Source organism: Nicotiana tomentosiformis, chromosome 8 (assembly GCF_000390325.3).
Source record: "Nicotiana tomentosiformis chromosome 8, ASM39032v3, whole genome shotgun sequence".
In the NCBI taxonomy this organism is placed as follows: Eukaryota; Viridiplantae; Streptophyta; class Magnoliopsida; order Solanales; family Solanaceae; genus Nicotiana; species Nicotiana tomentosiformis.
In genome coordinates, this window is record NC_090819.1 from 75,005,106 (window position 1) to 75,019,276 (window position 14,171).

Genomic DNA, 14,171 nt, shown 5'->3' on the forward strand with positions numbered 1-14,171 from the left:
AAAATTAGCCACATGTGATGTATTACCTAATTAACTAATAACTAATTCAACCATGTAACATAATAAGAAAAAGCCACATATTACTTATTTCTTAATTAATTAATAATAAATAACTAAAACAAAATATTAGAAATTTTACTATATAATACTAATAAATATTATTAATAAATTTAATCAATTTAATAATTTCGAGTATTAATTTAAAATAATATAAATATTTATATCAAGATTAAAAAATCACACATTGATCTATATTATATTAAAGGATATAAATGGATAATGATATTAAATAAAGAAGAAAGTTAATGAAGGCCACATGAAAATATGAAATATTATATATTAGGTAACGTAATAGCAATAATTAAAAATTCAAAAATATTTAATATTTGAACTTGAGATTAGATTAAAATTATGATAAAAACGCTCAAACTATGGATAGGACCACAAAATTAAATTTTTACTAGATAAATAAACATAAAAATTGGATAACAAATTAAAATTTTAATAATACAAAATAAATGTCGCATGTAGGTAATTTAGTAACAAAAAAAAAAGTTAAATTTGTATCCTGAAACTAAAATAGAAAGAAAATTTAATTGCACGTGATATTATAAGAAACTACAATAGATTTAAAACATAATAATTAAAAAATTTATGTATGAATATTTTACACTAATTCAAAGTTATAACTTAATATAAAATGTGATACTACATAGTTTTATTATATTATCAAATATTAATATAAAAAACTAATTAAAATTTCATAATCGGGGTAAAAATATATAAAGAGGAAAATAGAGATAGTGTGAGAATATTTAAATGACGAAAGAGCTCTGAGTAAGAGGATAAAAGTATAAAAATAGATTAAATTTTAGGAATAAAAAATTTATATTTTTATATAATTATAAAAAGAGTAATAAACATGATATTAAGTCAAATTGGTAAACTAATAAAAGATCACATGAACATATAACATTAAGTAATGAATAATGCAGCAACTATTAGCCACATGTAACGTATTAACTAATTAACTATTAACTAATAACTAATTCAGCCATATGGCATAACTAGAAAATGCCACATATAACTTATTTCTTAATTAATTAATTAATAATAACTAACTAAATCAAAATATTGGAAATTTTACTATATAATACTTAAAAATATTATTAATAAATTTAAACAATTTAATAATTTCAACTATTAATTTAAAATAATATAAATATTTATATCAAGATTAAAAAATCACACATTAATCTATTTTATATTAAAGGATATAAATGGATAATGATATTAAATAAAGAAGAAAGTTAATGAAGGCCACAAGAAAACATGAAATACTATATATTATGTAACGTAATAGCAATAATTAAAATTTAAAAGCATTTAATATTAGAAATAGAAGGGAAAGATGATTTGAACTTGAGATTAGATTAAAAATACGGTAAAAACGCTCAAAATATGGATAGGACCACAAAATTAAAGTTTTACTAGATAAATAAAAAAAATTGGATGATAAATTAAATTTTAAGAATACAAAATAAATGTCTCATGTAGGTAATTTAGTCACGAAATTAAAAGTTAAATTTGTATACTGAAACAAAAGAAAAAGAAAATTTAATAGCACATGATATAAAAATAATTATAAAAAAATACAATAAATTTAAAATATAATAATTAAAAAACTTATGTATTAATATTTTAGACTAATTTAAAGTTATAACTTAAAATAAAATGTGATACTAACAGATTTTTATTATATTATCAAATATTAATATAAAAAACTAATTAAAATTTCATAATAGGGGTAAAAATATATAAAGAGGAAAATAGAGATAGTGTGAGAATATTTATACTTTGAATTAATTTAAGGATGAATATATTAATTAATTAAATAATACACAAAAATATTATTTATAGATTTAAATGATGAAAAAGCTCTGAGTAAGAGGATAAAAGTATAAAAATACATTACATTTTAGGGATAAAGAATTTATATTTATATATGATTATCAAAAGGGTAATAAGCAAGATATTAAGTCAATTGGCAAGCTAACAAAAGATCATATGAAAATATAACAATATTAAGTAATGAATAATGCATCAACTATAAGCAAAGATTAATAGAGATTTTGTTTTTGGTGAAAATATAGAAGGTTAAGACTTATTTGACTTTGAGGTCAAACATAAAGTAGTAGTAAGAATTTTATTAAAACAATATGCTCAAATAAGATATATTACAACATGATATGTTTAGTATTTTTAATTTGACCGTAGAATAAAATGCAAGTACTAAGATCAAGGGGGTTGGATTGTTACAGATAAAAAAAAAAAAACATGTTATGCAGTACGAAATATGAGAAATAGTTTCATGTTCTGATATCTAATAATTATATGTAATTTTTATCTGGAAGGTTTAAATTTTAATGTAATTTGCATATAATCCAAATAACCTAAATCATAATTTGATATTTGTTCGTGCATCATGCGGATACTAATACTAGTAATTTATTAATGATGGGAAAAAAACCCGTATACAAGAAGTATACCAAAAAACACAGAACCTTCACTCCATTAAATAACAACATTGTTGTTCGAATTTATCTTATAGCCAATTATTTGAAGCTAGCATAATTTATTTCCTAGATAAGCTGGCATAAAGTTCGCGCAAGCTTCAAAACTCGGGGATAATAAGCCCACCACTCTACCTATCTCCACTTACATAACAGGCATAGTTCGCATGGCGCATGGCTTGAACCTGTGACCTAAATCACAAGTCCATCAACTTTGCTACTTGAACTAAGCCCTGGGCACAATGCTGCTACCATAATATTATCATCGTCCTTTACCAAAGTGTACACTCCCACTTCACCCAACTAAAGCAACTCACTTGTGGTAGTCTAGTTCAGGGTTATATCAATTTGTTACTGGGTTAAAAATCCACTGTCAGAGCCTTCCCCCACACTACAAAACCCTCCTAGTAAGAGGACCCAAGAACAATGGATCAATGACATGGACAAAAAAAGTCAAAAGATGACCACAACTAAGCATTTGCTTTGTTCTTTTGCTTACGTTCAGGACAATTGGAGAAAAAGCAAATAGATAACACATTGCCACGCAGGACCTAAATCACTTGAAGAGACTTCCACCTCTCCCCATGTCTCCCTCTCCCTCGGACACAAAGAAACAAAAACCAAAGACACCTTTGGGACATATGCATATCACGTTTCCAATCTTATTCCCCAAAAGGCCCAAACCCTCCTTCTCGAAGAACAATAAAGAAAATCCACAGGTAGTTAGTCTCCGGTCATCACTTTGGAAGGTTCACTTGAACGAGAAAAGAAGAAGATTCAAATTAGATGAAGAGGTTCAGGAATTTTTTCAGAGACAGGAGTTCATTCTCAGATGAAATCCGATTAAAACCATCATACGAATCCAAACCTTTCCCCAAAAACCATCAAATGAATGACTCCACTATCTAAGGGAAGAAATAAAATATCCATCCACTTAATTCTTCTATCCAACTAAATACAACCTACCAGTATCTCTAGAAAATAACTAAATAGCTGAATACCAGACTTTTTTATTTTTTTTATAGTAGTAGTGTTATAAATGGCATCAAGAAGATGCATGAAAGAAGTTACAATGATCCTATGCTAAGGTTAAAGAGCTAACAAAGTCCAAGCTGAATACCAGACTTATAATCACCTCCAGATATGTAATCTTAGAAAAGTCTCTTCAACTAACATAGGATAGCATCCCTCTCTATCCCAATCACCAAATAGGATATCCAAATAATATTTTTTAGAGAATGCTCCTATTCTGCTAGAACACTCTGATTCAAATATCAGATATCAATTAAGACGATAAGGCATTATCATAGCCATTCACAGGATGTTTGTGTTGATCCAATTAAATATAGCACTATGAAATTGGAATGCTGATCTGGGGGTTTACTTGGGATGAACAGGTAAGGGCAGCCTGGTGCACGCACGGTCCAGGGAAAACCGCACCCCAAGAGGGTGTAATGTAGGGGTTTACTTGGGAAGGACAGGTATAAACAACAAACCTGGAGAAGGATCCTCCAAACCCTGCCTGAACACTGCACGATCTCCTCATTTGATTCAAGCAGCAAATTCTGGAAAACAATCCTGAGAGAATCACCCAAAATAAATGAAGGCCAGAAAGAGCTAGATGATTCAGCAATGCTCCTCTTATATTCGGCTTCAAGCAATCGTTCCTGCATAAGAAAATTTAAGAATCAGCTTTTTATCTTCTATACTTATGTGCACTTGCATTGTGTAAAACCAATTCATGCGAAGACAAATCAACCAAAACACAAGCGATAAGACATTGCAACTGTGATGCACACAACTAACAGCAGTCCATTACGTTAACAGCAAATAAAAAGAGGATCAGATAAGGTAGGCTACCAAAGTCCGAATAGCTGAATAACGGACTGAAGTGATACTATGTCTCATGAAAGGCCATAATCTTGGCGCCAATGTTGATAGCATGTAAGGATTGTCTGAAGACCATGTCCCTTCCCCAGGGTCATCTTGTCGATCAATTTCATTGAGATCAAATTTCATTTTCCTCCCAAACGTTTTTGGAATCATTTCTTGAGAGTAGATCTCTGCCAACAGATTCATCACACTGCAGTACCAAAGACATGGAGAATATCAAGATACATATTTGGGGGCAATCTGGAAATTCAAATTTATGCAAAATGAGATAATGGAAAAAGCAGAGAAACTCTGCTGCCTGAAAATCCTGCCACATAAGGCAGCTTATCAATGACCACCATATGTTGTTGTGTGTGTTTGTGGGGGGGGTGGAAATTCAAATTTATGCAAAATGAGATAGTTGAAAAAGCAGAGAAACTCTGCTGCCTGAAAATCCTGCCACATAAGGCAGCTTGTCAATGACCACCATATGTTGTGTGTGTGTGTGGGGGGGGGGGGGTGGGGGGGGGGTTGTATATAAGCTAAAAGATTCACAACTCCTTGAACGGGGTAAATGTTTGGTGCTTTCAGCTCAATAATCCTGAAAGCTGACAGGAAATGTACTGCAATTCCAGCAGCCAAAAACATCTGGTGGTAAAAGATGATTAGAGATATTTATCAACACCCCAAAATGAGATATTTCTATGGCTAAAGGTGCTTCAAAGATGAAAAAAGGAATGAATTTAAAGTGAATGGCTTTCAAACATTCTAAATCTTACTTAACTATGCAAAACATCGTAGCACAATCAACAAGAATTACACTCAGATTTGCTTTCAAACATTCTAAATCTTGACTCTATATAGGTATACGCAGTTACAGTAAAGAGAATTGACTTTGACCTACAACAAATTCTAGAGATCCTCAATAATTAGTTTGCCAATTGTCTTCTGCACTAACAAATTCACCAAGAGCTATAATTGGGGACAAGATAGCAACATAAAATAAATCCGCAAAATGCTTGTAATAGTAGACACCAGTGTATGACTTTCAGCTAATTTTCATTTTTTATCTAATAATAACTTTATTAATAATTAATATTCTAATTAATAAACTGAGAAATAAACTGCTATAATTCAGAGTGGAAAACGGAGAGGTGATTAATACAGAAGATAATGGGCTAAAGAGTGAGAGGATGGAATTTTGGTGAGAGACCTAGACAATCATCCTTTTTTCAAAAAAGGATAATAGAATAAAGATTGAGAAAGCCTAAATCTTGAAAGAGAGACAGTTTTCTTGAGCTTTATTAGAACTACAGATTATCAAGCCACTGCCCATCTTTCACCCACACCCCAGAAACCCCGACTTTTTCTTTATTTTAGAAAGGAGGAAGGGAAATATAAATTTCAACCTAGATATCGTCGACGTCGAAAGTCAAGAAAATAGAAGTACACATCCAGGTCAATAGTATAAAAATCTCCTTTCATTTTCGATAAAGAGGTAATTTTAATAATATGAAAAAAAACTATGTATACAATTATATGAGATAGTAGAAAACCTACATAAAAAAGGAAAATGGTTCTCCGCAAAACACACTCAAACTTCTATATATAGAGGAACCTCAGGGTTTTTTTTATAATGGAGAAAACATTTTTGGTCTAGTGGCGCAAAGCTCGAAGCTCAACGGATAATGGATGTGCCCTTCTACTCGTCTCCGTTTAAATACCAAGCTTTTATCTAAGGCAAGGTTCAAACTCATGACGTGTGCCTAACCCACACATTACGTGTTGCACTCCCACCACTAGACCAAAGCCTTAGAGTTGACAGGAATCTCAAGAGTTCACCCGAATAAAAACTAGAAACTCAAATGTAAAGATCATTCTCAACATCACGAGAGCTCACATATTCCACTCTAATAATCGTGCCCACATTACAGCAAGTGAAGCGAGTTCCATGCCTTGTGCCTTCTCATCCCTTTTCCGTAGGCTCGGCATTGTCCCTAGCACTGTCTAATGTACTTTAACCAAATCATCACCACCGATAATAAAGATGTTGACACCTCACAATGTAATAGAAGGCAGTCCACATCTTCACTCAAACCCTCATGAAGTTGGCAAGATATATGGTTTGGCCGCTCTCCTTTGAAGGACACCTTTCCTGTACTTTCAAATGTACATCGTGCCCTGACTCATAAGCAAGAGTCAAGGCTGTTTATTCATCGTAGGAGACATCACAATGAATAGGAACTTGAAGATTATAGTCAGTTCACTCTATTCTACAACGGTGTACCACATATCCCTCTCTCGATAATATCTTTTGGAATCCTCCTTTTTCTAGGAAGAGTTGTTACTCATTTTTTTATAAGATCTCCACACCCTCTTACACTATGACCATTGGAAATCTATTTGGAAGAACAAGGCTCTAAACAAACTCAATCAGCTGTAAAAGGAAAATGTCCCTCTCTTAATAACCTTCAATAAAGAGGCTATGCAATAGATGCTCTCTTTGCGAAGAAAATGTTGAAGATGTCAACCATATATTCCTTCACAGTAAACTTTCAAGTCAAATACTGTACTTCTTAAATGTCCAAGGCATCAAGTGTTGTTCCCCCAGATACACTGAACTATTTACTTGCTAGGCAAAGGAGGGGAATATCCAAATATTCTTCCTTTATTTGGAATACCATCTCTGCAGTCGTTTAGGGGTCATTTGGATGGATAAATACTAGAATCTTTAAAGACAACAAGAACAATATTGATAGACCGTAAATATATATATATATATATATATATATATATATATATATATCTTCGCTTAACTTTTTGTGTAAGTTGGCCGAGGACAATGTTTTCGAACTTGAGGTCGTGATAGATTTTTTGAGCTCTTTATACATTGTAAAGTTCTGCTCTTTTGGATGTAATCTCCCCAGCTCTTTGCTGGCATACCTCAATAATACATCACCATTACTTACCAAAACGTCTTCCGAACCTTTCATTATAACTCTTCAATGGCCACAACTGAAAGGTAGTTCAGTTCCTAGTCCTTATCCTTCATCACCGATCCACGGTTCCGTTCTTATCTGCATTGCCTCCCCCTCTATAATGAATGTCTCTCAATCTCAAACCTTTGCATCTTTCAGTGTGGATCCTAAGGGCAACCTAGAAAGGTGTGCTCCTTCGCAGGGTCGACAAAAACAGGAGCTATGGTAACAGATAAATATTTGAAGAGGAAAGTCAACATGTAAGCTGGTGCAATATGTGTAATTGCTGAGAAGATGATCCAATCCTGATGCACTGTTACCAGCAGGTTTGTAATGGTTGGTCTTGAATTGGTTCAAAGTACAATGGGTAATGTCCAGCACAGTAATGGAGACATCGCTTAGATGGGGTTTAGGATGAAGAAAGAGAAGACCCACGCCTTCAGATGTTTCACCCTAGCTCATAAGTGGGTTATATGAAAGAAGAGAAATAGGACAGCTTTTGATGGAGTTGAGAATGACTTTACACATTTGAGGGGTAGTTGTGTCTCTAGTTTCTTTTTGGTGCACCAGTGAGGTCCCTATTTGTAAAGACGATTGCATGAGTTTTGTATAAAACATGTTTTATTGTAGGTTCTCAACTTTTTGGTATATTGCATGTACACGAGGATTTTCTTGCAAATATAAAATTAATTTACCTATCGAAAAATGACCTTACAAATGTTCCATCTCGATTAATAGACCTGTAATCCTTAAGGTTCGTTGCCGCCTTCTCTTTTTGGCGTGATGGCAATAAAAGATACATTGATTGGGTGAGTACTATAAAGAATCATATTTTATTGTAGGTTCTAGACTTTCTGGTATATTGCATGTATACGAGGATTTCGCAAGAAATATACAATTATTTAACTTATCACAAAACGATCTTATAAATGTTCCAACTAGACTATAAGGCTTGTAATCCTTAAGGTTCATCGTCCCTTCTCTTTCCGGCATGATGGCAGTAAATGATACATTGAGTCATTGAGTCTTTTCTGGATTTTTGGATTTCTAAAATGCTGCAACAGTCTTCATCAACTCTCCCTTCACCATGTTCCAACTTACCTTTTTCCTAGTGTTTGAACTCCCATACAAGGAGCACTTGTACAAGTCTCTCGGCTTTTCTTCTTATTTTCACATAGTAGCAAAGCCTCTGCGATCTTGGATCTAAATAGCTTACATTCACCGGTGAACAGACTTATGCTGCCCGCTTAATCAAAGGCTTACATTCTTTAATAATTATACCAGTCTTGTTTTATAAGCTTATACAACAACAACAATGCTTCAATCCCAAAGAAAGGGTCGGCTATATGAATCCACTGATCAAGTTACTCCATTTAATCTAAATCTTAGGCCAATATTATATAAAATAATAATAATAAATATAAATAATACTAGAAGTTCTTTATATTTTATACTCCCTCCGTTTCAATTTATGTAAATCCATTTGACTGGGCACGGAGTTTAAGAAAAGAGAGAAGACTTTTGAACTTGTGGTGTAAATGAGGCACATATATTTAGTGTGGCTATAAATCATTGCATAAAGGTAAATTATTTCCAAATAGGGAAATGGGTCATTCTTTATGGCACGGACTAAAAAGGAAATAGGTTCACATAAATTAAAACGGAGGGAGTAATTTTTTTGAAAAGTTACGCTTACAATTTTACTAATCTTGCTTTTAAGCTCAAAAAGCTTACTAATGATATTAATCTTTGTCTCTTCAGGTGACTAGACCGGCGGTACTAATCTTTCTGGTCTCTTCCTATCATTGTTCCATTGTTTCGGCGTCATGAGCCTACAAACAGTCCACATCAACCCAAGCAAATATCACCAATCCACATATGTCCACCTATCAAGTCAACAAGTCATATCTATCCCATCATTGTCCAGTTAGCATCTCATTAGATTGTCACCGTCAAGCGACACATCAAAGTCGCCAACTAGCAAATATCATCTAAAGTCAGTGCCACAACATAGTCCACTAGCAGGTCTCTAGGCAGCGCAAATGAGTGCTATATCACCATCCAGCGACATGTTTATAGACAGCATGTCACCGTCAGCACCGCAGTTTGTCAATAATCTGGTCAAGGTGGCAGCGTGCTTGCTTTAGTTCAGTTATATAATCAAATATCCTCATAACTAGTCTTACTGATTCATGATAACATCACCTCCAAATCAATTTTGTTTCATGATACTGCAAATTAATTGTTTTTATATCCAACTTGTCTTTTCAGTTATGATTTGCAAATTTAACCTGATACATTTTGTTGAGTTTGAGTTAACCTGTAGAAACGTCAAGAGAATTAACAGTAACGTGTTGGAATATATCAATGTTAATGCTCCTCTGGCATAATTAGAAATCTTGGTATTTAAATATTTGTTTAATTTTAAGTACCAAAGTTGCCTTGTAAAGACTTACCTGCTCGTAGATGGACTGAGGTCATCCAAGTCAAGCAAAATATCCCAGAGCAGCATGATTATTGAATGCAACAGCTGGCCGTTTAAAGAAACAACAGACGCTGCAGTAGGTATTAAAGCATCTGCCGCAACAGCTCTCACATCATCATCAGGATCTTCAAGCCCAGCTTTACATGCCGGGAGGACACAGCCAAGCAACTCTGGAAGCATCTCCTGTTATCATTGGAGAATCAAATTAGCAACAAAAACATCATAGTCTGTAGAATGTACATAGCAAGAGGAATACTAAGATGAGTAAACAAAAGGAGTTGAGCTTGGAAACTTCAGCAGGTAACATATGAAACCATACTGCCAACTCTGCAGGACTAAAACAATTTATCAAGTAACAGTTCTTCAACCCCTGATTGTATTTAACATATCCACCACCCTCAAAGAAAACGAAGGAGACAAAAGATCAAACTGCAACGTTCTAAAAAGGTAGTGTGTAATCAATCTAGGAAAATACCATACAAACCGCATCACCAAAGCAACTTTAGATCCAACTAATAGAAAGCAAAAGTAAATGCTGGAGACTGAGTTAGTTTATTTTCTGACTCTTTTAAAAGGACATAGAAAACAGCATCGATACATCTTCTCTATACAAACCATAATACCTACAAAAAAAGATAAAAGAAACTAATAGAAAGAAATAACTTTCTTTGACCATCCTAGGTATTTCATTGGCCAAGATAAGCTTAACTACAGCAAAAATAGCAACGAACAATCCAACTTCAACCTTTCATTCCTCTATACACTCATACATATGATTTTCCAAGTAGCATTATTTTTCTGTTCGTAAGCTCCCTTTAACCTTGTTTCTAGGTGACCATAATCCAATAATGAAAATTCTAAGGACTCAAAAACTTGAGCACGAACAACTTCACTACACAAAGTTCGAAGTCAAATTGCATACAGCACTTGGATTTATTAAGGCAAGAAGCCAGCAGAAAGATTCAGCAAGCACACCATCCAATAGATTAAGATTTACCTGCCGCACGGCAACTAGATACTTGATCCCCAAAAGACTCCCGTGACGAATCTCCCATTCCGGTCTACGCTGAAAACCCCAGAACAGCTAATTAAAACAGATGTCAAAAACTGTTCTGAGAGGGACACAAATCAACCATGTGTCGGTCCCAAATTGAAAACCATTGTTGGAACTTGAAATACAAAACTTCAGATGATATTAAACTGTTTAATAGAGGAGAGACTTAATAGTTTTTGATACAGTAGAGGAGAGACTTATAGGAGAGGAGAGACTTAATAGTTTTTGATACGGTAGAGGAGAGACTTATATTAACACAGATCTTTTAGCACACCCTCAAGCAAGCCAGATTCCTTCCTCAGCCAGGCACATTGAAAAATACTTTGACTGTGGGTGGCAACAAAGACTCAAAATCCCTCTTTATGCCATTGAACTATTGAGTCCACAACACCTGTTTAGGCAAACCTCAAGGGAGGTACGTATGATTAACCTCAAATAGCTAGTCTGTAGCAATTAGCATGATCGACGAAGATCAATCGTGTGTTGTCTAATACTAGATGGGCCCACATGTTGGAGCGTAAAAGTATTTTGCTTCAGGATTAAAAAAGAGAAAAAGAAGTCACTTAGCAAACGCAAGACCGATATTTTTTCTTACATCCCCTCTCTTCATGCAACTGTCTTTACACTATATGACAGAAGAGATCATGACATTAAGCTGCTGATGCTATTGCTTTATCTCATGTGGCAAAAGGAATGATTGACATTTTTGGTTAAAAGTTAGTACAATAGGAAATGTGTATAAAACTCTGTATCTCTTCACCTAATGGCATTCCTACACAGTGGATTGGATAAATGGAGCTAAGGGAGTAATATAAGATATGGTAACGCTTTAAAATTCTCAGTAATTGGTTCAAATGAAAGTGAATTGTAAGAAGAACAACACCCATATTAGTCCATCTCGATAGGAGATTACTAGCTAGAGTGAAAGAGTATCAACTTACTATGCAAGTTAACAATCTTAAAAGCCATACTCAGTGTGCAACGAAAGGCTGAGCTTGGTTCATATTTACCTGCATCTGCAGCAAGATATTTAGTGTCTCATGAACTAGAGTAGGATGCATGTACTTCAGCACAGCGCCTAAAGCTTGTGCACAAGTCTCACGAACAGGAGCCACAACTTGATCCGACACATAGTCTCCAAAACTGTCAATGGAAAAAAAAGCAAAGAATTGGGGGGTGAGGTGTATGTCGGTAACCTAGAGAAAAATAACCATTCTTATCAGTAATTATGAAATCAAGGGGGAAGCCCAGCAGTAGTACAGCAAAGTTGCATTCCAAAACTGTCAACAGCAAAAGAGCAGATTTTTTTTGGGGCGGGGTTAGAAAAAAATAATCTTTTATGCAGCTTTTGTTCCTGTTTGGTATTCAAAAACATTTCTCAATGTTTTATAGACTAATAAATTGCTTTCTTCCTTTTCTTTTCTTCTGGACTTCTTTTCTTTCATTTTTTTTGTGGTGGGTTTGGGGGAGCTGTTTGAGAACAAAACTAAGCTCAAAGATACCAAATCAAGGGAGGAAAGACCATACCGATCCAATGATAAGACACACAAGAAACGAATAGCACAATCTTGAAGAAATTCACAATTCTTAAGCCAAGAATGCCTAGCCAATTTAACCAAGTTCATCAGCTCACAATTCTCAGGAAGGTTTTCTAGAATATCCATTTTTTCCAACGAAGCCTTATCCACGCCACCTTCCTTCTCCGCTGACATATCATTACCCAGGCTTCCACCACCACTGAGATGAGATTGAGTCTCCAACTTAACAGAACCAATGCTAAATTCACCATTAGCCTGTTCAACAGCCAAACTCAATCCAGCATCTTCCACTTTCACATTAACACCACTAGGATCACCATCCCTGCTGGTACAGACCATTGTATCCATCGCCAAATAAGATGCACCTTCAGGTTCAACCTTCAGTTTCTTTGAAACTGACTCTAACTCATCAGGTGGAACTTGCATATTCAGATCAATTGGTCTCTCCCTTTTGATAGTATTCTCGTCTACCCTATCTTCCATTTTAATATTTAATGCACTATCACATCTCAAGTCTGGAATGATAACTCCTGCATTAGCACCTTGATGGGTTAAGATCTCTCTCATAGCCATGACACTGCCATGACGAACCTCCCATACTGGAGAAGAAATCAGAAACAATTATCTCACAAGAAACCCATGAAAAGAATTAAGTGCAACTGCATAATGGAAGTTGCTTACAAGGATCAAACATATCAAGGATGAGTTGCTCAACAAAACTCTGAAATGGCCAAATCTTATCTCCATCACTCTCTAATCCATCTTCATCAGAGATGTTTTCACCAAATAGCTGCAGAAACAATATTTCATGATTTTGATATTTACAGTTTATAATATAGAGAAAGTATGATAATTACTTAAGCACATGCTTTTGAATGCAGAAGGATGTGAAATGATATACACAAATTTATCAAGAATACTAAACCAGAAATTTAACAGTGGATGATTGGCCATTGCCATGAAAAAAAAATAGAAAGAAAAAAAATTAGTTTGAAACTGAGGCATGGTTGATTAAATGATTGAAACAAAACATCTTATCTGATCCACAAGATGATTTCGATTGATCTTTAAGGGTATACTAGAGCCGTAACTCTATTGATCATTAAAACTGCTTCTTCCTTGCTTTGAAATAATACAGATTGTTAAAATGGAAAAGTTCCTCTTTCTTCATCATACCATCAATTCTATACAACACCTGAACTCTCTGTAGGTTATATTGTTAATGAAGAAAACTCTGTTAGTTGTACATCCATACCTTCAATTCTAAACGACTTGAACGGCTAAAATTTATCTGCTAATACAGCTTCAAAACTACATTAAACCTCCCAACAAACCACTAACAGTTAAAATTTTAGACAATGGTGCCACAACTTGCATACATGACCTCAACTTAAATTAACCAATAAACAACTAATTCACCCCGCTAGCTTTAATGTCAAATTTTCAAGGCAGTTATAAAGTTTAATGTCAATTGACCATACCTTCAATTCTATACAACTAGAACAGTTTAAAGTACCCATTTTTACTGTTTCAAAACTCTCCTAAAACTACCGAAATAAGCAATAGCTCAAATTCAACAGTGGTGCCAACTTTTGCATATATGATCTCAACTGTAATTAATAGCTAACCAACTTACTCCACCCACGACCTTTAATTACATTTTCACAGGAC

The 14,171-nt window shown here is 34.1% G+C and overlaps 1 protein-coding gene across 5 annotated transcripts in view; it reads right to left on the bottom strand.

Annotated features, from left to right (window-relative positions):
* LOC104094648 (TATA-binding protein-associated factor BTAF1) overlaps positions 1-14,171 on the bottom strand; it is a 40,077-nt gene that overhangs the window by 11,846 nt on the left and 14,060 nt on the right. For all 5 annotated transcript variants that reach the window (XM_009600611.4, XM_009600615.4, XM_009600613.4 and 2 more), the window contains 7 exons: positions 13,182-13,290; positions 12,490-13,099; positions 11,973-12,105; positions 10,906-10,974; positions 9,880-10,091; positions 4,434-4,656; positions 4,070-4,240 (listed from right to left, as the gene is read on the bottom strand). In XM_009600611.4, the coding sequence (XP_009598906.1) occupies positions 4,070-4,240; positions 4,434-4,656; positions 9,880-10,091; positions 10,906-10,974; positions 11,973-12,105; positions 12,490-13,099; positions 13,182-13,290 (1,527 nt within the window). The remainder of the gene's footprint in view (positions 1-4,069; positions 4,241-4,433; positions 4,657-9,879; positions 10,092-10,905; positions 10,975-11,972; positions 12,106-12,489; positions 13,100-13,181; positions 13,291-14,171) is intronic.